Here is a 27,330-nt window from a genome sequence, read left to right as displayed (position 1 = left end):
GAATTAGTCCACATGGTCTTAAAGATGTTCCATCCAGGCCGTGTGTTTTATTCATTTATGCATTTTTTGACTGTTTGGATTGATGGTTATTGGAGTCCAGTTGGGTTATCCTTTTTTTTTTTACATATGAACAGGACGTCAATGTGAGGAAGATCTGTTTGAGAATCATGTTTCAGAGTTTTGTGTGGACGACACGATTGCTGAGTTGGGGGAGAGTTGGTGCCCAAAGCAAAGGAGTTTAGCGAGAAGTGGACCAGAAGAGGAAAATTGCAGATACAAATGGCAGAAACTGGATTCATCTGTTGGGTGTCTGGACTTTTAGAGAGCTCAGATATCTGGAGGAGCCTCAGACTATGGTTGCAGGCCTTTCACATAAAAAGAAGCTGGGTGAGGTGAAAACATCTGAAGTAAAGGATCCTGTTTATCCTGCTGCAACCTGCTTCCACAGACGAAAATGGATGGAAGGATAGATGAATCTCACTGCCATAGTTTTACAGAGGGTAAAGGTTACCGCACATACATTTCACTCATTCAAACCCGTCAGGCTCCCAAACATAGAACCAATCCTGTCCATAAAGAAGTTCCAACAGTGTTTCCTACCGACATGTCAGAGGTCGTGGCTTTGTGTTTTTATGACTCACATCAGTGATTTCTGGGTTGGGGCACTGCGCTGGCTGTGGTGAACGGCAGAGTTCCCGGTAAACGCAGCTGTGTGAGGCGGCGCACCAAACACACTGGTACTTGGAGTCGGCATGTTTACACAGGCTGCAGTCCTCTCTTCCCACTGAGCAGCTATACAGTACGACTGTTGGGGAGACGGCGGAAAGAAGAGGAGAGCAAGATGAAGAAGAAGATGGAGAAGAGAGGGTGAGGCTAATTATCATAATGCAGCTCGAAGTGAATTTGAAATGAGCGAAGGTGACACTAAAAACAGCGTGATAACTGCACTTTCACACTTTATCCTGATTTATGTGCGATTGTGAAGTGTCTGTGTTGGTGAAATACCAACCTGTCAGGGTGCTGTCAATCTTCCTCTCAGTGTCTCTGTCCTTGATGTGGAAGGATACGTTCACCTCCTGCTGCTCGTCGTATTCAAACTGCACACACAGACACACGGCCATGTTTCCATCACTTCAGAGAACATTTCATTAACTAAAAAATATGTTTCTGGAGACCAAAACCACTGCCTATCTTATCCAAACCGTAATCATAGTTTTAACTAAAAAAAATTAATGACTTATATTAAGAGAATCTAAATTCCCAGTGGCGTTGTGGTGGTTGTGTCTTGGAAGGACATATACTGCAGCTTTAACCTAGTACAACTACCTCATGGACTGAATATATAAAGGATGGACTTTGATACCACGGCGACATTCTTGTGGAGAGTTGTGAAGCCAATAGTTCTGCGTTTTGGTTGTTACCCTCTTTGATTTTGAACCTGGCTCATACATTTGCAGCTTGTCAATTACAAGCTAGCCAAACCCTAAAATATACAGTACAGTACTGTGCAGAAGTCCCGAGCCACCCTTCATTTCTTTACATGTTGCTAGAAAAATGGGACACGGGTGGAGTGATTTATTTACACATGCAAATAAAACAGAGTTTACACAATTCTAACAAGTTTAATAGTCAGTATTTGGTGTGACCACCTTTATTCTGCAGCACAGTCTGAACTCGGTCAGGCAGCTTTCTGCAATTTTTAAAAAAAAATAGTCTTCAGGAATAGTTCAACAGGCTTCCTGAAGGACATTCAAAGCTCTTCTTTGGTTGTTTCTGCCTTTTGTTTTGTTTTTTATCAGGATGATCACACACACTGCTTCAATAATGTTGAGGCCAAACCACAACTGTGTTCCACTGTGTGTTCGCTACCCAGGTAAGCTTTCTCTGCATCAGCAGTGTGTTTGGGATCATCGGTATGTTGAAAAACTAAGCTGTTGCCACTCAGATGTTTTGCAGATGGTGGATTAAAATCTGATGGTGCTTTTCTGTGTTCATAATACCATCAATTTTGACAAGATCCCCAACACCACTGCCTAAAATAAAGCCCCAAACCACAACAGAACCTCCACTGTGTTTTACTGAAGAGAAGCTCACTGTTGTGCCTCTCTCCTGACCCTCTAACAAAAAATATAAAATTTCTGTTGATTTTTTTTTTGTGTGTGTGTGATCTGGCATACCTCAGCCTTTTCTCCTTGTTTCACATCTACAACCGCTCTTCCACTGAGACCATTCTGATGAGGCTTCAATGAACAGTATATGGATCATCTGAAGGTCCAGATGTTTCTCTCAGGCCCTGTCAGGACTGCATGATTTTTTTTCACCAGTTTCTAAACATGTATTTCAGATACGATTCATTTGATGTAGAAAGCTTCTGCTTCAGCAGTTCTTTGGGAAGTTGGTGCAGAAATATAATTATATATCTAACAAACTGTTATCTTTGGCATTTTTCATAAATTCAACTAAAGAAATAGGAAGAAATGATTGTTACTAGCAGCAGGTACAATTACTGGACTAAAAATGAGTGAAAAAGCAGCCAACACCCCTCAAAAAGCCTGGAAAACTAATGCTCGAGACAACTTAAAAAAAAAATTAAAAATCAAGAAAAACTGGCTCCTTGAAATAACAATATAAAGAAATGGCGGGTGCCCAAGACTTCTGCACAGCACTGTGCCCTGTTCCCTGTTTTATTCAAAATATATGGATAATAATTTATGAAATAAACACAATGACACATGATGTTTACTTATTAATATCTGGGGTCCAGATATTCAGTTCTTTTCTCTCACACTGCCGTACAACCAAAGAGCAGAGCAGTCGCCTCCTGCTGGCTGTTAGAAAGAATGCAGGCTCAAGATACTGTCCAGTTGTTTCATTTTTCAGGCCTGGCAGCTACATCCATCTCTGATATAGTCTGATTCCACATCTGCTTTAATAACATAGGAAATACAGCACTAACTGGCAAGCGTCTGATTTAAGAGACATTTTAAAGACATTTCGCTGACATTTAAAATGAAAAACTCACATACAAAGGAAGACTTTTGTATTGCACAATAAGTGCTTCCTTCACCACTTATCAAAATTCCCCACTGACATTATGCAAAAAGCAGTGTGACACTGTTATCCAATGTTATGTCCATTGCATCATCTTCTGGAGCTTCCATTTCCTCTACCATGCAGAACACTTTAGTACAGAAGTTTTATATTTACGTGACGCCTACAAGTCCTTAAATGACAAACTGTCAGGCAATTGTTCCCAAAGTTTGTCCTCAATGCAGTTTGATCAGGTTACTTATAACACCAGGAAGACGATGCTGCCTACATGTTAAACTCAGGGAACAGAGATTAAATGAAAGACTACAGCATGAGTGACCGGAGCCCGACACCTTTACAAGGTGTGTGCTGATGTGAATCCCCCTTATGCTCTCCTTTTTTTTTTAAATGCATGTCCCCACAACACGAGTAACGCAATTAGACACACACACACTTCCCCTCAGGTCTGCATTAACACAGAACAACAAAACCTTCCTCCCTATTTTGGAACTCCACACTAAATTACCTCGCCTCTATCCAACTGTGAAGGTCAGCACACACAATGAAAAAAGCAAAAGCAAACGCAAAAACGCGCACACACACACACACACACACACACACACACACACACACACACACACACACACACACACACCACTGTAGCCATAAATCAAGACAAGTTTTCTTCAGGATATGTGAAAAAAAAAAAAGTGGGGAAAAAAATAAAAGAAGAGAAAAAAAAGTATCATGTAGAGACAAATACCAGAGATAATGAGAGGAAAACCTGCAGTGACACACACAAACATGAAAGCACACCCCCACACAGACACACACACTCTTTAACTGCATATTGGCAGACTTGGACTCAGCGTGAAGCAAGGATCAATGGAGGCAGAAAAGAGGAAAAACTGGGGGGGTGTACGAGAGGGATGCGAGCAAAACGTCACTGAAACAAACACACACACACCTGCGGTTCAGTGAATCAGGAAAAATAATTATCCATCTCTATAGTCCATAAGGGGGCGCCATTGCACACATCAGTTTGACAGCACAATCAGTGTGTGCTCAACAAAACTGAAAACAGCTGACGAAACACATAAAACTAAACACAAGCACAAGATTTCAGAAGCAATGAACTCAACTTAGAGCTGCGCTCGAAACACTTTCTGACTCCCAATCATGTTCATTTACTCACAAATTAACCGCTAACGATGCACTAATTGTCTAATTATCATTAATGATGCACTCCCTGATTTTTCTATAGCTTTCGGCAGCGACGGCGAGCTTGAAAACATAAACAGAAAGCCGAGAAGCGGAGAGAGATTTCATTCTTTCTGCAGGCTGCTAATGGACGCAGCACAAGAATCAGAGTGGGTTTTTTTTAAGTGGGTTTTAATTTGTGTACGTTAGCAAAGACACAGAAAAGGCAGCATTACTGTTCACATTCAGAGACTGCGTTCTGTTTTTATCTTGTCAGCTGATTCTTTCCTGTTCAGCACTCCTTCTTAGCTTTTATTCCCGTGCCCCTTTTAAAGGCTTTCAGTGGTTTCATAGTAGAGACTTTACTAAGTATTTGGATTATGTACAGCACTGTGCAAAAGTCTTAACCTGCGACCTTCGACTTGTAAGAAGTCAGACCTTTCTTGGAATGTTTTGAAGTGGTCCAATAGTTCCCCATGCTTTCTAAGGGTCATTTAGACATTGGCTGCTTTTTTTTACCCATTATTAATCCGGTCCTTGTACTTGACCATTTTCAGAGGAATATTTTGGTTCGTTAAGCTTCTTTGCAGTGACCTGTCAATCACTCAAGCATTAAAAATTCACCCAACTCATGCAGCCTGTCAAAACTATTAGGCGAAAATTTCTCAGCCTGGTGTGTGTCCTTAAAAAAAAAAAACATCTGAGGACAGTGGACAAGTGGAGGACAGTGGCAGGCCTAAAAAACTAGCAGTTCTGAAGAATTCAGCACAGCCTGACAGAGGTCCTGTCAAATGTCTGCACCCAGGATTATTTCCAGTTCTACATTTTTATTCATGGACTCTACCTGCGTGAATTTATGTGATTCATATTTCTAAAAAATGCACCTTGTTGCAGACCTTCTGTGTTTTTCTAGTCACATTTCTTCAGGAAATGATGCTGAGTGTTGCTGCCGTAATGTTTTGTGCTGTAAATGTTATAAATACAGACAAGCGGGTGGAAAATATCACTATGTCAACTAAGGTTAAAAACAGAACAGAGCTTTGCAGTCACGAGGGTGAAATGACATGGCTTCATTAAGAAATGCTGTTCACCCTGCTCTTGATCCACTTTAACTCTTCCTTTATTAAAGCTTTCCGCATTTCTGAAGTCAAATTTAATTAAAGATAATCCTGAAAGCTGGAAATACAGCACGCCAAAACGAGGACAGTGTCAGTGCAAGCCGAGTTACACTGCAACATTCACTCCACTCAAAAAGTAGCACTGCTGTATGATTAATTAATCTTAGCATATCTGCATGTTAGCAGTGATGATCTCTGTTCAGTCATGCTGACCTCCTGATGGAGCGTTCCTTTGAATCTTCTCCTTTTCTTTCAGGGAGGATCCTTCAGTGTATCCTCTGCTAAAGGAGGTAAATAAAGGAAGCCCTGAGGCACCTGTCCTTAGTGTTCAGAGAATCAAACCAGCTCGTATTACGGCTTAAACACAGATCAGTGTCTGTGCATGTTCATCCAAGTCTTCTTTCACATGTTTCACTTTCCACCCAAGAGCAGTCTTCATGAGTAAAAGAGGCCATCTACGTTGACGTGGATCGACCATCAGAGAACCGTAATGGCCTATTACACCAACTATCAGCCACCTTGACACCCCTTGAGATTCAGATGCTCAGAGTCAGATGAGGACAGGGTGGGTCAATGAGTCTCAGGACCTCCTCTGAGGTGACAGCCTGACTAGGGGTTCAACATCTGGTAACCTTTTAGAACTAAAGAAGTCTTCGGGATAAGAGGTGACATGTCACAAACCTTCAATTTGCCTTCAACTGGTAGTTTCAGTGATTAAGAAACCCTGATGAAAACTCTGACAACCTATAACGTCACATATATTCTAATTAGATGACTTTGTGTGCTTACATTCACAGCTGTGTGTCTGAGATGACCACATTGGACGCAGCGGTCTGAAGTCTGTGATTGGATCACAGAGATTACTTGCACATACACTGACCTCATTATGACCCCCAACTTGTCACGATGACTGCCATTCCCTGAGCCTGGTTCTATTGGAGGCATCCTCCTGTTAAAAGGGAGTTTCTCCTTCCCACTATCACCAAGTGCTTGCGCTCAGGGGGTCGTCCGGTTGTTGGGGATTTCTCATTATTATTATTACTATATGTGCTAAGATATGCTAAGGGTCTTCATCTTACAATACAAAGCACTCAGAGGAGATGAGTGCTGTAATATGGCACTATTTAAATAAAACTGAATTGAACTGAACTGAAAACCTCGGTCTTGTTTAACATGAACATGAGTTAACAGGTCCGCTTTAAGTATGAAAATCTGCACTGAAACCAGAGTATTTGTCTTGTTTGGGCTCAAAGTATTTAATCTTTATCCCAAATTTTAACAAGGTTGTCCCCTCTTCCTCCTTGTTATACTGACCTTATATCCTCTGAATCTGAACTTTGATGTCTCCTCCTCCTTTGTCACTTCCTGCTCGCTGTGCTTCATCAGCTCAGTCCCGATCAAAAATGTCCGGTCCTGGAGAGACACACACACACACACACAATTGAGAGAAATGATCACACAGATGATGTTGACGACAATATTTGGATGTTTATGAAGCAGTAATTCAGCAGCTCTGACTGATCTCACCATGTAGCTGTCCAGGTTTCTACCCTGGAAGCTGATGGGGATCTGGTAGCCCACAGGGATCAACGCCGGCTCCGGAGACTCAAACTGAGGACAACTGTCGGACTACATCACAGAAAGAGAAGCAGGAGCAGAAATATTAAGCTCAACAGCTAACAGCACAGTTCACACCTTCAAATACAATGTAAGTACTCATGGGGAAACAAAACACTTCAAGCAACGCCGTGAATTATCCATCCTTGAATCAAATCGTCACAGCTCACTGTGATACACTTCAGACACTTAATAACTCATCAATATAAACAGAGAAAACATTCAATTTCCTTGTTAATATTTGATTTTAATGATGAGCTTCGGCCACTCCATACTCTTTCGTCCACATTACTAGGTAGACTTCATATGCACGTTAGAGCAAATATCTTATTAGCTAATTATAGTACTGAGTACACCTGCTGGGATTTACCCACACAACCACCTCTGGAGTTTACAGAGAATGATCCAAAAAAGAGAAAATATCCAGTGAGCGGCTTTTCCTCTTTAAGAGGAAAAGTCTATGTTGAGGAGAATGGCCAGACTGCCTCATGCTGATAGGAAAGGCAAAAGTGCTCAACTGACCACTTGTTACAACCTATGTATGCAGAAGAGCATCTCTGAATGCACAACACATTGAACCATGAAGAAGATGGCCTGCAGCTGCAGAAGACCACGCTGCTTTCCAATCTGTTAGCTAAGAACAAGAAACTGAGGCTACAGTTTGCACATGCTCACCAAAATTGTATAACAGAAGTCTGGGCAAACGTTGCCTGGTCTTATCGATCTCAATTCAGACAGCAGGGTAACACGAGAGCACTGCTCCACCCTGGCTTGTATTAACTGTTCAGGCTGCAGGTGGTGTGATAGTATTTGCTTGGTACACCTTGGGCCCCTTTATTACCAACTAAGCATAATCTAAACACCACAACCTACCCTGTCTGTCCCTTCAGATGGACGGACATGTGCACACCATCTACTAAAGGCTGCTTCCATGTACCATGTCACAAAACTCAGATCACCTCAAACTCTCTCTGAGTGTTTCTAGCTCCTTGATGAATCGGTGCTTGAAGAATTAAAGCAGTTCTAAAAGGCAAAAAAAGCTGCAGATTATTATTTTATTACCTGTTGGGGTTTGATTATGTAATCTCCATTCACATTATGGTCGTCGTCACTGCAACTGTGAGTCTGAGCGTCCCACTGACAGCCCCACTTACTGGTCACACACGCTATACACCTGAAAACACAACGAGAAGTGCGTGCCATCACACGTCCGCTTTATGTATGTAAAGCGGATGTGTGATACACGCATATATACATGCGTGTATACTTTTTCGGTATACACGCATGTATATATGGGGGAGGGAAGGTTACATTATCCATCTTACGGTGTATTTTGGTTCTTCCTGACGGTGGCAGCACAGTTGTAGAAGTCATACTTTCCTGACGTCACCTCGATTGAATTCGCCACAATCCTCATGGGAACTGACACAAAGTCTATACACACACACACACACACACACACATTAAAATCAAGGTTTTGTTGGTGTTGTTTTTCCTATTAACTGTTAAAGGAGCAATTTACCGAGAGTCAAACAAAGTAAGTTTCCATGATGCAACCACTAACAGCCGGCTAACTTAGCTTAGCATCAAGACTGCAAAGCTAAAGGAGGGAGGAGGCAGGACATGGCTAACTTTGGTCAACAGTAATAAAATTCCAGCTCCTATCAACTCTGAAACAAAGTGTTTATCAGTTTATAAATCAGACGTTATTTTATTATACACACAGAGTAGCACATGCTAATATTTATATCTTTATATTCTTCACATTTCAAGAGTGTGCAATAAAAAAAAATTACACTAGCACTGCATTCACCAATTTGTTGTATTTTGATACAAAATGTAAAAACATTGACTTTACTGTTAATATACTTTTTTTTCTGTTAATTATTTCTCCATTTATTTCTGTTATACTACATAACACCTAATAACCTTAACCAGGTTACCACTAATACCTGGCACAAAATAAGGGTCAATGTTAGGAGGCAATGTCTTTTAAAAGGGCAAACTGCAACACCTACATTTTATATTTAAAGGTTTTTTAAAACACAGCTCACTTTCTTGTTCCTGGAGCACACAGCTGATAACAGTTACACAGTTACCCTCTTTTTAATATGAAAACAGACAGAACTTATTGCACACCTGAGTAAAAATACAATAGGATTTTAAAATAGTTAGGTTGAGGTAGCTCCAGTCTCGCTGAGAGGAAGCCAAATACATTTACACAGCACCTTTCATCAACAAGGCAGTTCAAAGTCATTAAAATGCATGAGTATGAGATGTAAACAAACAGTAGGTAATAGAAAGGGAGATACACAGTGTGCTATTAGGATTTAAGACGAGCCAAATAAAAAAAAGAAGAAAAACAATAAGAAAAATACATCAAACCGGAGAATAAAGATAACAGTCCAGCTCAAAATATGAATGAATATTCCCAAATCTAATTAAATAACAGGAGGAGTTGGAGAGCATGTTCCATGTTTGTGGACCTGGATCATGATCCAGCTTTGGATAGCTTGAGTAAATGATGCAATGACTCAAACTTAGCACTAATTAGCAGATATCAGTGTGTCTGTTCACTTTACACATGCCACTTTCTAACCAAGGTAATACCTTAGCTTTTCCACATTCTCAACGGGTTCTTTTAAGATATTAACATGATTGTGGATTCTAGTTTATGCTTATATGTGTTTTTATGATGTGTAATTGAGTGACAGTCCACTCCAGTCTAATCCAATCCAAAGTCCATATGCTGAAAACAAACTATCTGTGCATCCTTCATCTGTTCACATACCCTGCTGGTCAGGAGTGGGTGGGATTTCCACAGGGTCGGGCAGCGAACAAGTAACCTGCCCGCCATGTTTCACGGCTCCAGTAAAGAAAGAACCAAAAACGCACTGCAAGTCATCAGACGGCCTCAGTGCGGGGAGAGCAGGTATGCTGATGTCCACCTGGAGACAGAGTGCACAAATTAAAGGAGTTATGAGGCACAATAAGGGAGAAAGAGAGAGGAGAGTTAGAGATGAACCCGAGAAGGAAAATGAAAGCAGAGAAGTAATTATATTTCACCTCACACCTCAACTGGCTGCGGGGAGATAAAGAAACACGAGAGGTGTGAGCCACTGGTAGACAGAGAAAAGGGAGTGCGCTTTCTGTGTACGAGTATGAATTACAGAATAAGACAGGGTGTGACAGAGTAATTAAGATAGGAGCCGCAGTATGCATGCACTGTGCAAAGGTTTGAGGCAGTTTCAGGCATCATCACGCAGAGGACTGACCTGATGAATTCACTGTATTATTAACAGCAGCGCTTGCAGAACTAACACTAAGACCTAAGTCTTATATCTTTTTAAATTTCTCCTCTAGGAAATAGTGGCAATGCATTTTTATAAAGTTATACATGACATTGTAATATTGTTGTCATATTTTTATTACACCTGGACATTCACCTGTTTTATTAAAAAAACAACAACAAACAAACCCAGTCGTAATATTTATTTTTGTTAGTTTGGCTAATCGACATTGAACACATTGAGCAGAAAGATTAATATGATGGTATAGATAATCCAGTTCAGAGATGCACTGCTGCTCAAGAACTAAGAAAAACATGCACAACACAGCAACAGTTTGGTAACCCGGAGACCACCCCTCTGATCTGCAAAGCACCAGAGCCCTACAGCTCCTGCTGCGCGTGGTGAGCCCACAGGAGGGCAGCGTCTGCAGTCGCTGATTACTTCTGGATCTGCGTTCCTAATCCCACCTAAGGCTATGAGCTATGGGTAGCTACTGAAAGAGTAAGATTGTGGATGCAAGAGGCTGAAATGAGCTTCATCCAAAGGAAAGGAAGTCCAACCAGGGCAGAGCCAGGAAGGAGACTCTGGAGGGATGAAGTCTCTTTGCTTGCTTTAAAATTTTGGTATAGCCTCCACCAATGAAGTGGTGGAGGAGACCGCTGCTGCCTTTGCGACCAGGACCTGGTCAGGGCCATTAATTACACTTGGCTGGATACTCAACTCCATGGAAGAGTTCAACTCAGGATTCTTTAAGTGCCACACCTCTCTCTTATAGTGTCTCAAAGACTTAAAGAAACCTTGAACTGTAATTTCATACTTTGAAATCCAGGTTTTTCTATATTTGGTCATGAAATCCTCAGAAACCTATAACAGGGACTCATTCTGGATGACCTCCAGCATTAAATATGGCCTGAGAGAGACTGACATTGATGAAGTCTCTTGGATTAGTGACTAAATGTTTTTCCCACAGAAATCGCTACGTCCAGATGAACAGAATCAACTTTTTCCTGGCTCACACCTCTCATGAATTTCCTTACCTGGATGATTGAGAATGCATCAAGATACATTCTAAGCTTGTAATTCCTTATTATCAGGTTGTTCTTAAAGCTCCATGAAAAGCCTTCAGTGTATCCAAAACACTGCAGCAGGACTGCAAACAGGAAAAGAGAGAGCCCATTTCTCCCATATTAGCTTCTCTTCATTGTCTTCCTGTTAAGCCCAGAGTTGTATTTCAAATCGTTTTCCCTGTCAAACTGTAAAGATTGATGGTATCATATTATCCCAGCTAGACGGAGCACGTCACTCTCACTCTCATGTCAGTCTTCATAAACATCCATCTACTGCCAGTTTGTGTTCAGGTGGCATAAACACGTTGCTTCAAACAGTGCTTTTCAACCTCTTTGGGATGCTGCTATAGCCTCAGGGTATCATGGACTTCACCCTTTCATTTATCCATGCTTTTATATACCACTAAAGACACGTTCAGCTCTTCCTTCATTTACCAAAGTGTTGCCACACAGGATTTGATTTGGCACAAATTTTACACCAGATGCAGCCCTCTCATTTATCCAGGTTTGGTACCTGTTCTAAGTGAACACCAGCTTGTGACCCCTAAAGTCCGGGTTTCAAAGAGGTAAACTTTCACCTGTAAGTCATGTGTGTGTTAACCATGTTACCATTTATATTCCATAATTACCCATTTACTACTCTCTGCTGTAGATTGGGCCCTGTATGCTTTTGTAGGCACCCTTGGCAGGTCTCTGGAGCTGCACCTTACTGGTCCCATACAGCTGTGAGGTGTTTGTTACATCCCAGTAACACCAGCAGAAACTCTGCCATTCAGCTGAATTTGTGTTTGTGCCCATCTGATTAGCCTAAGTCCATCTCAACAGACACCTAACCACGAGATTCGGGTTGTGCTGGAAGTTTCTTCCTGTTAAAAGGGAGTTCTTCCTCCCCACTGTTGTCAAGTGCTTGCTCAAACGGATCGTTGGGTTTCTCTCTCTAATACTGTGCAGTCTTGTCCTTACTATGCACTCCCATCCTCTTAATTAAATATTTTTTCTAATGAATATTTCAATAATAATTTCATTCAGTACAGCGTAATTAGCTTAGCGGGTATGTGACTGCAACAATGTTTGGGTATATTTTTTGTCTTCTCTTTCTCAGTGTGGAAGAGAATAAGAGACCGTGACGTGTCTGACTCTCTGTGCATATACATGTGAGTTTTTGTGTGTGAGAGTTGCGGTGATAATTGCTATTCATTGGCACTGTTCAAACATCAGCTCCTCATTACTCTGTGCTGACCTCAACCGATTTAAATTTTGCTGCTGAAGTTTTAATTTCAAACTTTTTGATCTTAGCGAAACTATCGGACCAGAGAAGCCCCTGGACGAAGTCACCTGGGACGCTTTCTTCTTTTTAAGTATGTAAAACCTCGAGAAGAAAGTTTTTCCTTCTTTTAAAGCTAAAATCCAATTGTCTTATCAGGTTCAAATCACAAACTAGGGGCTGCAACGGAGGCGATAGCACCAAATTTCCCAATTAAGATGCAACAGATTTATCTGTCTGGTCTCAGAAGATTGTTTGCCGGGGTTTAACATACAGAGTCTTCTGATCAGAGGAATATGAGCTCAACTCCTTTCCACCAGAATCTCACGTCACCTCAAAAGGATTCTGACGTTCAAATTAAAATACTGAAGCAAAGAGCAATGTTTGACACCTTTTCAATTTGCAGATCAGAGTTTCTGATTGTATGTGCGACTTTACAAGATTACAGCAGCGCTATCTGAAGCACATAATTAATTAAAATCAGATACAGTCAGGGCTGCAGACGTGACCTGAACTTGACTGTAGACCTAACTCTCCAAAGACTTAATACTTAATGAAAAAAATTACAGACCTGAAAAACAGAAAAAGATAACAGCTTAGAGTAGAAACACATGTTTAGGAAGCTAAAACTGTTATTGCGCCATCATCTTCTTGCTCCATAATCACCTTTGCTGGTTTGATAATCCCAAAATTGACTATTTCTAAAAAGGCCTTAACTGTAATACTTAATTAAAACCCCAACCTTCTTATAGCATCTAAGTCAGAAGGGGCATTTAAGTAAGCCTTTAGACACACGAAACAGGAGCTTACAGTGATGTGTTTCACTCCCTAGTCTAACATCCTTCCTGTGATTTGTTTGCAGTATAAAGATGTCGCACATCCTTGATTGGAGCAAATGTTGCCAATGAACACAATCAGGGCAGCAATTACTTACCCCCCCAAAACATATTCAACAAAGGAAATCAGATGAATATAAACATAGTTTGAAGTGTGGCGCTCGTATTAATTAGGCGCTGACAAGACTGGGTTTAACTTTTGTTTAACTCAATTTGGGAGGGGTTACTTTTTAGCTACACAACTTCCTCAGTTAAATTGCTTGTGTCCTGTCTTTCTTGAGTTTGTTACTATAGCTTGAAGATTTGTTCTGTTTGTACCCCTGTTATAAAGAAAGTTTCAAGGACTTGTGAGAAAAGTACACCCTTACTGCTTTCACAGAAATTATGAGGATAAGCACCATCGGGTGCTGCGAATCTTTTGTAGGTTTTGTCGTTTTCTTAGCTCCCTCTCAGACTCTACAGGCCTCAGATGTTAAACATTACAGATCATTAGTTAAAATTAGAAAAAGACTCAACAAGTATGGCTTGTTTGAAAGGCTTGCCAGAAGAAAGTGGCTTCTCTCAAAATGTGGAAAAGTTTGGCCATAATGGACAACACAATGCAGGGAGAAAACTAAACACAACATATTAGCACAAATGCCTCATACCAGCTGTCAGCACGGTGATGCTGATGTTAAGAAATCTGTGAATAACAAATGCCCACAAATCTTAATGAACTAAAGCAAAGCTGAAAGGGGGAGCGGGCCAAAATTCCTCCACTATGATGTGATAAACTCAAAGTCACACAGAAAACCACTGCTTCAAGTTATTGCTGTTAAAGGTAGCTCTATTACGCTACCGCTACTCATGGAGGGTCCTTAGCTTTTCACAGGACTGCAGAGCTCCATGATAAATAATATAAAAAAGATCAAACAGCTTAAAAAGGAAAAAAAATGTGGTACATTTAATGTTTGACTTGAAGACTTAACTCTCCTGCTGCCCTGAAGGACAACATCTGCTTTTATACTTTGGACTTATCTTGATTAACTTGTAACTTTGCCTCAAACAAACAAATAGACAAATATAAAAACTGGTTTGAAAGTTTCTGTATTTACGACTACCACCTACTCGTATTTGCATAGCGTTTATCATAGCCTCACCTGATTGCATTGTCACGCAGCCTTAATGTTGTTTTGTCGTCTCATCACATCTGATGAGAACAGTGAGGACTATGGTGCCAAAATAAACAATCACCAATGTTATAATCTACATACAAAACATTTTTACCCTCACAGCAACTTCAGTCGTTTCATGTCATTCAAACTTGCGACTGCTGAAACTCTTAGAGCTGAATTTTAGTCCCTAAGAATGCATAATGAACTAGATTTTATGCAAGCCGGCTGCATCTGCTGGATAACACCTGAGGTTTGGAGTAGAAATATCACGATGTGGGGACGACGTCGGTGGACAGCGTGGTGCTGCACGCGTTGAAGGACGACGCGTCTTTCGGGCACATCAGCTCTTTGATCAATCCCTCATTAATTCAGAGAGTGAAGCAGTCATGTTAAGATGTATTGACGCAGCGCAGCATTCTCTGCTGGTGTTTGGTGTACTCCATAAAATTGCTGCTATAGCATTTCGATTTTGAATTTTATAGCGTTACATAAATTAGCTGCTCAGTGTTACTTTAATGCTGTTGGCCAGGATAATTTTTGCCTCCTTGAAAGTACAAGATAAAGTTTTATTAAGGCGGCTGGTACATAATGACAACACCTACTCAAAGACAGAAACTTTTAAGTTTTAGGCGTTTTAAAAACGACACGTAGGAGCTACGAGTTCGTACCATGTTATTAAAGGGTTTAGATGTTGGAGTCTCCTGTTTGAAACAAATTTTTATCTTTAAAATCTAAAATACGAGCAAAAGTATCAGTCTGAGAGTAAAAACCCTCCTATTTGTTTTTATAATACTACTTCTTCCATTTGAAGTTTGCTTTGAGGACACTTTCTGTGCCTGCAGTAAATCCCTGTCTACCATTATGCTGTAGCGGGTACACACAGTAAAGTGTTTGTAAATGCACGTATATAGACATCCTTGCATACATCCTCTAACGATGCACTACTGAAACAATACATGCTTGCAGTGGCTAAGGACCAGACTGGAACTGTGTGTTTGTCTCCTCTAATGAAAGCTGCTAATAGCAGCTGATCCCCTGCAATTACAGCTGAGCATTACTTACAAAAGCAATTATTACCTAACTTTATGCATTAACAGGTTAAACAGCCACAACATTTTTACCACTGTGTGGAAGCCTGGGTCAGTTCAGACTAACATTAACCGCTCTATGAGTTAATAATTTATTCAACATAACACCATTAATGTTATAAGTTTGCCGTATTAGAGTATTCAGATAAATGTGACTTTCAAAGTCAATTTTTTTTTGTTGACCTGCTGTTTACTGATAAAAAAACAAACAAAAAAACAACAACAAAAAAAAATGTGATACTGGTGCTATATTCCTATTATGTGGGAGGAAAACTAAAGATGGTATACTTTATGATTGCTGTTGAACACTTTAACCATACTGGCAAAAGACTGTGAAATTGGGATCTGATGATAGAATCCATAAGAAGACGATATGTATCCTCACTGATGGTAAGGACAATGCCAGCTAAGGCCTCAGTCCCCTTGGCTGCCTTTGGTTGTTAGGGAAAAATGTATATTCCCAATGGATTGCCAAGTGGTTTTTGGAAGTCGCTGGCTGTTGCTAGGTGAAGTTGGTTGCAAAGAGGGTGCTGCACCAAAAACCCCTTGTGCTTGACTGCTAGCAGACTACCACAGTCACCTGTAGTTTGCATGGATGACACCGACTTGTCTGCAAACACTTGCTAATTGAGCCCTGTCTTTCAGAGTGTCTGTCAGTATCAAATGATCAAATAAGAGTACAGAATGAAATCTGAGAAAGTGCAACGAAAACCAGAAAGTAGGCATCTACCATAGAAACTATGGGCAACTGTGACAGTCTGCTAGTGGCCAAAGCAATCACCTAGCCTCCGCAAGCAAAACCCAGCAATCTCTCGCCAACTGGTCGGGGGAGTATACGTTGTTCTGGAACCATCGATGTATTTACTTTATTAGTAAAACTAGTTCCAGACGTTTAATGTCAAATAAACTGCAACTGACTCACTATATCACATTTGTTTTTATGTGCTCAAAATCAGAATTTTAAAATTGAGGGTACAAATCAGCCACTCCTGCTATGTGAACCTTTTTGTAACCATAAACTATTTGCCATGAGCGAACATGAGGCTGGAAGATTAGCGGACAGAATTAATTGACAGCAAGTTACAACAAGAAAAAAACAAAATCCACAGCTTATTACGGTAACATGGAAATGTTTTTAGGATGGTTAACCGCAACAAACTGTGTTGGCTGATCTTATCATAGATCAATCTGTGTCGCTGTTGGTGTTGCTCCAACATGATTTTCCGAAACTAGACGCCATCAGCAGTTTCTGGGTGTGATGCAACATTTCCAAGAAGCACATTTTTCACTTTCTGAGTTTCATCAGCCTGAAAACTACAGAGCTGTTTTCAAAGGAGCTGTCAGCACAAACAACGATGCAATATACATCTGGCTCGCATAGAGGAATTGTAAATTATAATGTTGCTGTGGATCAAAAAATGTCTTTATCTCTCTGTAGCTCCCCTGAGGGGCCCTGAAGATCCATGTACCAGAGGTTAGAAAGAAGTTTGAAATGCTGCTGACAGAACAGACAAAGAGCCCTCCACCTCTGCCAGAGTTTCAGCTTTGAGTGGTTTAAATTAAGCAGAGCTCAGCAAGAACTGATCTTAGCTCAGGGGGGTTCCAGCACACAGAGGAAAAGATTCACAGCAATATGCATGCTGTTGTATAGCTCCCTCATACCTGGTCTGTCTTCTTGCAGCTGAGGTTTGGCGGGTTGAAACCCTGGATCTGCACACACTTTCCATCTGGTGACCACAGCCAGGTGTTCAGCTCTGATGACCTACCGCAGTCCTGCTTCCTGGTGCACCTGTGAACCGAGCAGATGTTAAAGAAAGAACAAGTGAAAAAATGAATATGAGCTTGGCTTTATAAGGTGGTAATATTAAGTTGGAGTTTCCTGAGTCATACAGTTAGTTTTACATCATAAATGTGCACAAACAAACAGACACAGCCTTTGTTTTAGAAAAGGTTCTTCAAACCTTAAGGCACCATAACAAGTCTGCTAGTTTGTTTGTTTTCTACACTCGTTTTTTTTTTGGAGCGGGGGGGGGGGGGGGGGGGTAGCTGGTCTACAAACTGCTCATGTGCGACTCACTTTCCCTCCAGGACACACCAGCCACAGTACGGGTCCTTCAAACCAATGCAGGAGTGGCAGCTCGTCTCCTGCTGGCAGGCTTGGACTGGAACCTTGGTGATCTGCACACATGTGACAGGCTTTTATTGTGAAAGTTCCGTAAAAACTAAACAAAACAAAAAAACAACTATCAACCAGGGAAAGATATTTTCAAATGACGGTAAAAAGAAATCTGATATTAGCTCAGCTTGGAGTGTACACACTATGATTATCACGTAGCAATTAATGAGCATCATTTCATAAACCCCATTTCAGTTACTTCTACAGTACTGATTGCCTCGTGTTTTTGTGAGCTAACTTGTGCTCTTATTTAAAACCTGTGAGATGGGCATCTTTATAAAAGTTTAAAACATATGGGCCAATTTAACACCGGCAACGGAGGGGTGGGGGGGTGGAGCCCGAGGAATGCTCCGTGCTCTTCTGGTGATAAATACGTTTGGGTCGCCTTTTAGCAGTTATGTGTATGTGCAAGTGAGCCAAATTTTCAAGCTTGATTAAGATACTTTCTGTCTATTCTCGGCTCTTGTTGTTGTTATTGAGAGTGGATATTCCTAATATGGTCTTATAATGCACTTAAATCTGACTTTGAGCACTCACCTATTACTCATAACTTCTGCTCACAAGAGGCAGCCAATCAGAAAGACTATGGCTTTGAGGTCGAGGAGCTAAAATAGCCCATTTGAGAAAGAGCATGAACTATGGGGGCACAGCTAGGTTCAGCATAAGATTAACAAAGCTTTATCTGGAATAAATAAAGTGAATAAAGAATTTGAAATAACAATAATCACTCCACTTTATGATATCTGATACTGAATAAATCCTTAAATTAAGACCAGTCCAGTTAATGGATCTGGTGAGATTGAGGCAAATGAAAAAGGATGAGGAGGAGGAAGAGTAATAGTAATAAAAGAGTCCACAAAGAAAGACCAGCACGAGGATTTGAACCCAGAAACGTCTTGCCATGAGGCGACGGTGCTAACCAGTCCACAAATGTTCCATCCATTTTTAGAGGCAGGACTCGGGATTTAATAACATATCATAAAACAATACAAAACTGAATTATGGAATTAATACATTTACATATTATTAGAACAGATTAATACTGTAGCAATGTAACAACTTAAAGTTAAATTCAATACCACCAGCAGCAAAAGTAAAGTATCGTGAAGTATCCTTTTACAGTGATTTACAAGCAGGTTTATGGCATTTATTTGTGACATTTGAGAAAATGATATACTCCCGAAGTCTATATCACTCTGGATACCTTCAATATTTGTTTAACGTCTGTAATTTCATGTCTGGCTCACTCATGACTCTCAGCAGGAGTGTAAAGTTCTTCTCTGGCTTTGTCCCACTGGATGTCCATGAGTATTACCCACGTTCTTTCATTTTCTGATGGCTAAATGTCATCAGGCTCGATTAATTAAATTACTGAAGAGCACAGTCAATATTTAATTCCCCACCGATCGCTGTAATGCTAATGGAGTCACAATGGGACGTGAGCTTGAAAAGCAGGCACAGGTCCTACACCAGAGTCCAGAGGACACCTGATGATCAGCCTTTATGATTGTTTCTGTTTAGTAAATTAGGATGTAGGTCTTCTGACTGATTGCATTTTTACACTTACAGCTTTCACTTTCAGTGATTGGTTTAATGGCTTACACTCAAGCGATTCACGTGACTGATGTTTTACGGTTCTAACAGATCTGGATCATTCGACATGGAGCATAAATAATCTTTTACGCAGACCGCCTATTAGTATTTTCGATTTTCCTTTACTGAGCAGTATTTTCTTGTAATTGAAAAGCTTGCATTGACGGTATTTCAGTGGAGAACTTTTTCCAACCAGCGGTGGAAATAATTTTCCTCTCTGACATGAAGAGGGCGGCCTAATAAATTTAAATGAGCAGATGGAACAAGCTCGGGTATCGTCACTTGACTTGATCAAAGTAAATTGCCCTCTCGAAGTGCTTTCTAATTAATTCATTTCTAAATCAATAACATCTTTTTCACTTCGCGGAGAGTGATGGCGACCGAAAGATGAAAGGACAAAGGAAAGAAAGACAGATGAAGAGAAAAAGCCGAGTGGAAAACAAAGGGAGCCGTGGAGAAAGGGAATGAGTGAATAAATCAATGGCTGACTTCTGTGTGGTAATGTAGACGGATGTATTGGTGTTATTCGAACGGATGAATAAATGATCAAATGAGACAGACAGAATAAATGAAAGACTCATTAAGTCTCCGGCCTGATGGATGAAATAGAAAAAAGCAGAAGTAAGCACACGACAGAGTCCCTGACCTTCGGTTTGAGGTGACACAGAGGCGTTGGATGAATGGAAGGAGAGAGAAATGGATTTAGTAAAAATGAATAATCAATCAGCCCCACGTCGGAGTGAGTGAGTCTGACCTTTTTCTCGGTGGTGATGTACAGGTGTTCGAGGCTCGAATCGAACAGCAGGTTCTTGTTGACCTTGTCTCCAGAGACTTTGCCAGCAGCTCGCCCGTACACCTCAGGATGGGCTGACAAATGCACCTTCAGCACCTGCAGAAACACAGAAAGTGCATTAACACATCCAAAACCCACACCCAATCCACTTTTTCGAAATAATATCACAGAGTGTCGTCTCAAGCCTCAAGCAAGGGAAGATGGATTGCCCTGTGAGTCTACAGTGATGAAGAGGGACCTGAGCATGAAGGTAAAACTGTTGACTGAAAGGTCGAGCTATGGCTGCCAACTCTGGGCTGTGACTGCATGAACAGGATCGAGGATACAAGCAGTCGAAGCAGCTTCCTCTGGAGGGCGTCTGGGCTCGCCCTTACAGATATAATAAGGGACTCATTATGTCTGTGAGAGGTTCAGGTGGTGTTTAGAGCAGAGCTGCTCAACCTCTGCATTGAAAGGAGTCAGTTAAGATGGTTCTGGCATCTGATAAGGATGACTCCTTCATCCCTTCCAGATGAAGTGTTTCAGGAATATCCAATTGGGAGGAAACCTTGGGGCAGATCCAGGACCCTCCAGAGAAATTAGATCTCTTGGCCAGCTTGGGAACACTTCTATGTCATCCCTGAAGAACTGGCCTCTCTGCTTAGACCGCTGCCCCCTGACCCGGATCATAAGCAGAGAAAAAGATGTTGGATCCATTTAACTTGCTACTCTCTATCCAGCTATCCACCAGCATGAAAGTAAAACTGTTGATTTAATGGCTACCTATATTCCTACCCTTACCTATTGCCATGAGCTGTGGGTGGTGATCAAAAGCGTAACACTGTGGACCCAAGCAGTCAAAATGAGCTTAGCCCAAATGGTATCTGGCCTAAGTCTTAGAGGCAGGGGGAAGCACTCTTGGGATTTGGTATGAGATTCAAAGCACAGAAAGTACATCTGCTGCTCCCCAACACTGTAAGGTGCCATATGACAATGCCTTAAGGGTGGGGTGGTTTGTGCACATCTAACTGAGAGCCTGGGGTGGACCAACGGCATTCTGGGGAGAAGCATCGCTGCTTAGACCGTTTTCCTAATAACCCAGAAAAGTGGCAAAAATGGATGAGTTGATGGCAACTTTAACATAATAATGTCAGAGTTACAGTCAGACATAATTTTCCAGCATTCAGGGAATAAAAACAGACAAAATGGCGTTCCTGTCTTTAAAAACCTCACTGAAAATATAGCACTCACTGGTTTTATGTACTCGAACCAAAGAAAGAAAAGACAACGTAAAAAAGAATAAATAAAGGCGAGGAGGGAACGAATAATCTAGAAGTGACAGGATAGTGAAAAACATTTGTTACCTCTCCAGTGGCAGTGCCCACAAACGCCACAGCGTGTCCCATTTCCTCTGCCACAGCGACGGCGGTCAAGTGAGCCTTATGGGTCAACGAGGGCTCGGCTGTTAGGGCGAACTCAGCCTTACTAGCCAGTGGGGAGGGCAGGAACTCTGCTCCACACTTGTACCTGTGAGCCATGTCATTCTAATGGAGCGGAAATATATTACTTTATAACCTTTCACCTACTGCTGTAGCCATGCTTTATTTTTGACACAGACCGATGTTCTCACCTGATTGTTGCTGAGGCACAGCTCGTCAGATTTGGAGGAATAAGGTGAATAAACAGCAGGTTTATGGTCAAGGATGCCGCTGTTGCTGTAACAGGCTCCTATTATCTGTACCAGCTTATCATTAATTGCCTTCAGAGGGTACATGCCTACAAACAGGAGCAAACACATCATGTCGACAATAACCTCATTATTAATATTCACAAGTTGTGATAGAAGAGGACACTTATGGTTTCTTTTCTCAGACCAAAATGCTTGATTTTTAATCCCACTTCAAAAAGGAGTCATTTATCAAAGTGCCCAGTATCAAACTGGATTCTGTGATAGGCTAATGCTAGCAAAGGAGATTCTTCCATCTATCTGAACTCCTGCTTTAACAGTCATTAAATACACTTTGGCAAAATGCTGCTGTATTTAACATTTTTACGCACACCGGAAGATTAATATCAGATGTGATTAATGGCTACACAAGTCTTGGTTGTGGAATTCTTTTGCTAGCTAAACTTTAATCTTAACCTGTTGGCCGCACAAATACTGGAAACCCACATCACACGTCTGTGATGTCAAAGATAAAACCCACAGTTTTCATGCTTGACAAAGAAAAAAAATTCACTATAAAAATATCATTTGCTGTTTTTTTTCCCCTTAAACAGGCATTGATTTTTTTTACAGTGTTTAATCAAAAACGGTACGTAGCTGTACAAAATTTCCTGTTTTTAAGACAGGAGTTTGTTAAACTATACTTGCATAGTATAGGTTGTTTTAGTGGTAACACATTTGTCCTTTGCTGTCCTACATTACTGTCCAAAAGTCTTGAGCTATCCCCCATTTCTTTTTAAAATAAAAAATATGGAAACAGGTGCAGTGATTTATTGAAACATACAAACCTACAAGTAAAGCATACATGGCAAAACATTTAAACAATACTAAGGAGTTGAAAGTTGCAGTTTGTTTAATTTTAATATATTTATTCATCAGCACAGCCTGAACTCTTAGGAAAACTTTCTTGAAATTTAAAAATGAAGCTCGTGCCAGTGAGATGCCTTCAAGATGGAAGACATGCAGCTCCAATCCATACCAGGGCCTCTTTGTCTCCATGTGAACCAGCTTGTTGGTGGGAAACTACTACTTTATGTCTGTCAAACTGTTACATCTTTAGTATTTTTTCCAACTTAAAATCTTTTCTTTGCAGAGTTGTCTGTTATGCGTAGACACAACACTGGTTTATCCCTTGAATTTGGTATCTCTTTTATGCATGAATGACTCATAGGTCGGCGTTGAGTGGCTTAAACACGAAACATTCCTCTGGTTCAATCAAGTAAAAGCCATCGGTTATATTACAGAATCAAATTTGCCCAGCTGTTATTGTCAGAGTACTTTAAAAGCTTACAGTTGAGGTTTCAGGCCAAGAATGCAGTTTGATCTTTAAACATTTTAGCTGATAAAGATCATCTGATGTAGTAAATAAAAATCCAGAGCTATGCTTGTATTGTTCAGGTGCTGTCTCACTTTGCAAAGATCTGCTGGAAAGAAACTTTATAAAGCTTATTCAACATTAGTCCCAAGCTGACACTCACACATGGCTGAAGTGGACGGGTCTTCATCAGAAGTAAAGGTGACAAAGAGCACCTTGTCAGAGGCTGAAACTGTTCCGTACTGGCTAGAGCTGGTCATACTCTGAGCCAAAGCTTTCCCCGGAGTTGCTACATAAGCAGCCTGGGAGAGGAGGAAAAGATAAAAATGCTGAATGTTTGGAGCTTTGTCTAAAAATATGTGTTTATCTGCGATACAGAGAAAGTGAACACTGCATAAATGGAATCTACTTCCAGCGCAAGAGCATGTTAAATTTATTTTTTCTGAGTCACTGCTGAGAGTTATACTGAATTGCTGGCAGCTTATTTCTGTCTGCAAAGTGCACAATCATTACCTGAACTTTGTTGTACTTGTTGGTAGCGCTACAGTTCAGCTGTAGCTCAGTGTAGGAGTAATAAAAGTGATCGTTCTCGCACATCCTGGAGATGAAGGTGAAGTTCTTGGTGTCTTGCACCCCGAGCGTACGGGAGAACAGGAAGTACACAAAGCCGCGGTCTTTGAAGGCAAAGCGGAAGTCGTGCAGGTACAACAGGACGAAGGGATTCGCCTGGACCGCAGAGGCCTCAATGATGCTGTCAAAGACCACCCAATCGCGATGGTCCTGGAGGATTCGCGTGGAGATCAGCTTGGTGCTGTCGTGGCTGCCGTACCCTTTGGCAACCTGAGATAAAAGAGGTGACAGATTCATTTAGGTTTCGTTGCATAGGTCTTGAGACCAGTTGGCAACTGCCTAGCAACCACTGGTAGCTAAGTAAAAATGAGTAATCCCAACCAGTTGCTGGAGGTGAAACTGATATCATGCAGGCTTAGAGACCAGTCACCACCAAAAACCAACAGTCTTGACCTTTCAGTCGAGAGGTTGCTGAAGGTTGCTAGCAAGAAAATTGGTCATAAACAGGGTCCTGTTCGAAAACTGTAAGTTGGCATGGAAGACTGGACTGCAAACCTCGCCAGCTACTCACCAAGCAGTAGTAAAACAGTGAAAAATCAATGCACACCAGAATCCCCTGTGAAGTAAAAGTTAACAGTTATGAACTGTGTTACTGTTGCTGTAAGACAACTTTTACCTTGACACATTGTCCCTTTCTGGTTTGCATTTTAAGCTTCACTACAGCTCGGAGAGTAAATGGCGAGTGTTTGCAGACATGGTGGCATCTTCCATGCAAATCACACACAACCACAGCGATCTGCTAACAACCAAAGCAATCCTAAGTATAACTCTTTATGACCAATTTCACCCAGTGGCAGGCAGCAACCTTTGGAAAACACATTTTTCCCTAGCAGCTGGAGGTTGTCAACCAGTCTCTAGGCCAGTATGAAAACATCTCACTTCACTACTTTGCTGAATTTAAGAAATTCCAACATGGCAGCCCCCACCACTCATTTTTTAAAATTAGTTTTTCTTAATGTATCAAACCCCCAGTAGCAGATTTATGCCTGGAACATATAATGAACCATCCATTTACAGAACAGATGGTGAAGAGCCTGAAATGTCTTAAGAAAAATAAGCCCAGTTTCAAAAAACATGTATTTTTTTCACATCCCACAAAAAAATGCTACATTCATAAATCAAAGAAAGGCATCGGCGTGGCTCCTCGCTTTAACCATCTTCATGCTGGTGTGGCATGGCCCATAAATTCATGCAGTGAAGAAAAAAAAAGGTGCAGGAAACATTAAGCAGTTGATTTATTTGCATTTTTACTTACAGTTTGCTCTTTGTGACTCTGAGAACCTGCACTTAACAGTAGATTTACCTTAACAATGGATCAAGCAGCTGGCTCGTGAGGAGGATGGAGCAACAAGAAGCCAAAGAAAGTGAATACCAGACCTATATTCATCAAGAGTGAATATAGGTCTGGAGAGTATTTGAATGCACTTCTTTGTTTGTGTCCACTGGATGTGCACATCAACCACACATTCATCTTTATAGGATGAGAATATAATGGTAAATGCATTTAAAGTGCATCCTTCTGCTGAGAAATACAACCCGTTCTCCTCTCACTCCAGCAAACAGAGCCGTCGAGAGGGGAAAAATATATTTGATTTGATTAGAAGAACCATTAAAAGCATCTATATGCATGTTTGGAATAGAAGGGAAAACTCAGTGGAAGACATAACATCATAAACCATCTTTTAAAGGCCAATTCTCCGACGTTGTATAAATAAAACAAAAAACACTTAAAGATAACTGACAAGAAAGCTCATTTCCCATATGGCTGCCAATTTAATTTCTCTACAAATTGCAGTTTTATTGTGTTTGTTCACACAGTATCACAGATGGTGAAGATCATCTGAATTATTATTTTTTATTTACTGCAGGAAATAATTTGAACTTTCCATTTGTGTGCGCGAATGTGTGTTTTTCCGTCCTCACCAGAAACACTGTCAAGTTGTCTTTCTCCTCTGTGAAATACGACATCACTCCCACCACAGAGACGCCCTCCTCGGCGCTCGCCACGTATGACTTCTCCCCTTTGTTGTCGCTGAAGTACAGCTGGTGGTCCACCTTGCTCAGGTTGCGCAGCGAGCAGATGCCTCTGAAGAGGCTGCCGCACACCACCAGCACGTCTTTGGTCCCGTGCACCAGCAGCAGCTTGTTGTGGTTGTTGGTTTCCACGGCCTCCTCGCAGGCGTCGTTGACGGGTGGCGTGCACTGCCGGTTGTCCTTCTTCGGGCCCGTTTTGGCTTGGAACTCGAGGTTAAGGTCAGAGTTCAGCTGGTATATTGCGTTAACGGCGCCGACGTACAGACGGCCCGTGTGGGGATCAGCCACCACGTTGTTTATCAAAGTTTCGGATGAGAACACTGCGTTCTCACCGTGGGAGGGCCTGTAGCAAAGAGCTGCCACGAAGACTAGGGCAAAACACCACGCCCACCACCGCTCCATCGTGTCTGGGACAAAAACAGGAGACAGAAAACATTTATTTCAAATGGTCATTTTTCCTGATTTTTTTTAGCTTACATTCATAAACGAATTATTGGCAGCCAAGTTTTACAAGGTCCAACAACAATTTATATATTTTTATACTTAAATCACAACACTCTGATCAACAAACACCTCATAGATGATTCTTTTGACCTGGCTTTTAACGCTCTCACTAAAATGTCACAGGTCGGCCAAAAGCGCTGGACAAATAGAGGCAGGGTTAAAAGTCCAAAATAAAATCTTTAATCAATGCTGGGGTCAAACACAGAAAGGTGAAGGCAAGAAGCAGTCAAATGGCAAAATCCAAAAAACACTCGAAAATGTGTGGAGGACACAATGAAATGCCTGGAAGGACTGATGAGTGATAACAAGACAGCCTGGCAGCAAACAAAGAGAAACCTTTTCACACTTCTGCCCTCAGGTAAGCACTACACAAGTCTGAAATCAAGCACAAAAAGCCCTCACAAACAGCTTCTACCCACAAGCTGTCAGACTCCTGAATAGGGTAATTAGCACTGCCCCCCACTCACTCCATCACTCCTCCTGACTGCTGCTTCTCCATCTCCATTATTATCAACTGCATGCAATATTTACACCAGGCAAAAGCAGTTTTTTTTTAACCCAGATTTTACCTGCACACTGATTTTTCATTATAGTTTCATGTTTCTATATGGAGAGCCAAGTTATAATCACGGCTTAAACTAGCATGCATGTCTTTGGACTGTGGTGATGGTCGCGGTGCCCAGGGAGCTCATGCGTGCACAGGGGTGGGGGAAACATGCAGGCTCTACATGGCCGATGGATTCAAACACAGGACCTTGACCTCAGTGTTAGGACTGGAACTGAATTGAGCCAATAGTCAGCCGACTGACAACCAGTGAATTGGCAGGTTATTTAACTCCACTTTGAGTAACACTTTTCCATTTATTTATGGAATATCTTTGGACATGGATGTTTATCTGAACAAAAATATATCAAG

At 41.2% G+C, this 27,330-nt stretch overlaps 1 protein-coding gene across 4 annotated transcripts in view; it reads right to left on the bottom strand.

The window, feature by feature from the left end:
• The window catches only part of LOC146499319 (plexin-B2-like), a 234,773-nt gene that overhangs the window by 46,496 nt on the left and 160,947 nt on the right, over positions 1-27,330 (bottom strand). For all 4 annotated transcript variants that reach the window (XR_014870228.1, XM_085138090.1, XM_085138092.1 and 1 more), the window contains 15 exons: positions 25,800-26,317; positions 23,760-24,086; positions 23,410-23,548; positions 21,836-21,981; positions 21,570-21,749; positions 20,188-20,322; positions 17,742-17,842; positions 17,327-17,453; positions 9,757-9,913; positions 8,291-8,399; positions 8,028-8,139; positions 6,876-6,977; positions 6,663-6,761; positions 1,010-1,097; positions 642-805 (listed from right to left, as the gene is read on the bottom strand). Coding sequence is in view for 3 of the 4 variants with exons in the window: in XM_085138090.1 (XP_084994216.1) it covers positions 642-805; positions 1,010-1,097; positions 6,663-6,761; positions 6,876-6,977; positions 8,028-8,139; positions 8,291-8,399; positions 9,757-9,913; positions 17,327-17,453; positions 17,742-17,842; positions 20,188-20,322; positions 21,570-21,749; positions 21,836-21,981; positions 23,410-23,548; positions 23,760-24,086; positions 25,800-26,312 (2,499 nt within the window). In the remaining variant the exon portion in view is untranslated. The remainder of the gene's footprint in view (positions 1-641; positions 806-1,009; positions 1,098-6,662; positions 6,762-6,875; positions 6,978-8,027; positions 8,140-8,290; positions 8,400-9,756; positions 9,914-17,326; positions 17,454-17,741; positions 17,843-20,187; positions 20,323-21,569; positions 21,750-21,835; positions 21,982-23,409; positions 23,549-23,759; positions 24,087-25,799; positions 26,318-27,330) is intronic.

Source organism: Neolamprologus multifasciatus, chromosome 17 (genome assembly GCF_963576455.1).
Source record: "Neolamprologus multifasciatus chromosome 17, fNeoMul1.2, whole genome shotgun sequence".
Taxonomy (NCBI): Eukaryota; Metazoa; Chordata; class Actinopteri; order Cichliformes; family Cichlidae; genus Neolamprologus; species Neolamprologus multifasciatus.
This window is presented reverse-complemented; position numbering and strand designations above follow the sequence as displayed.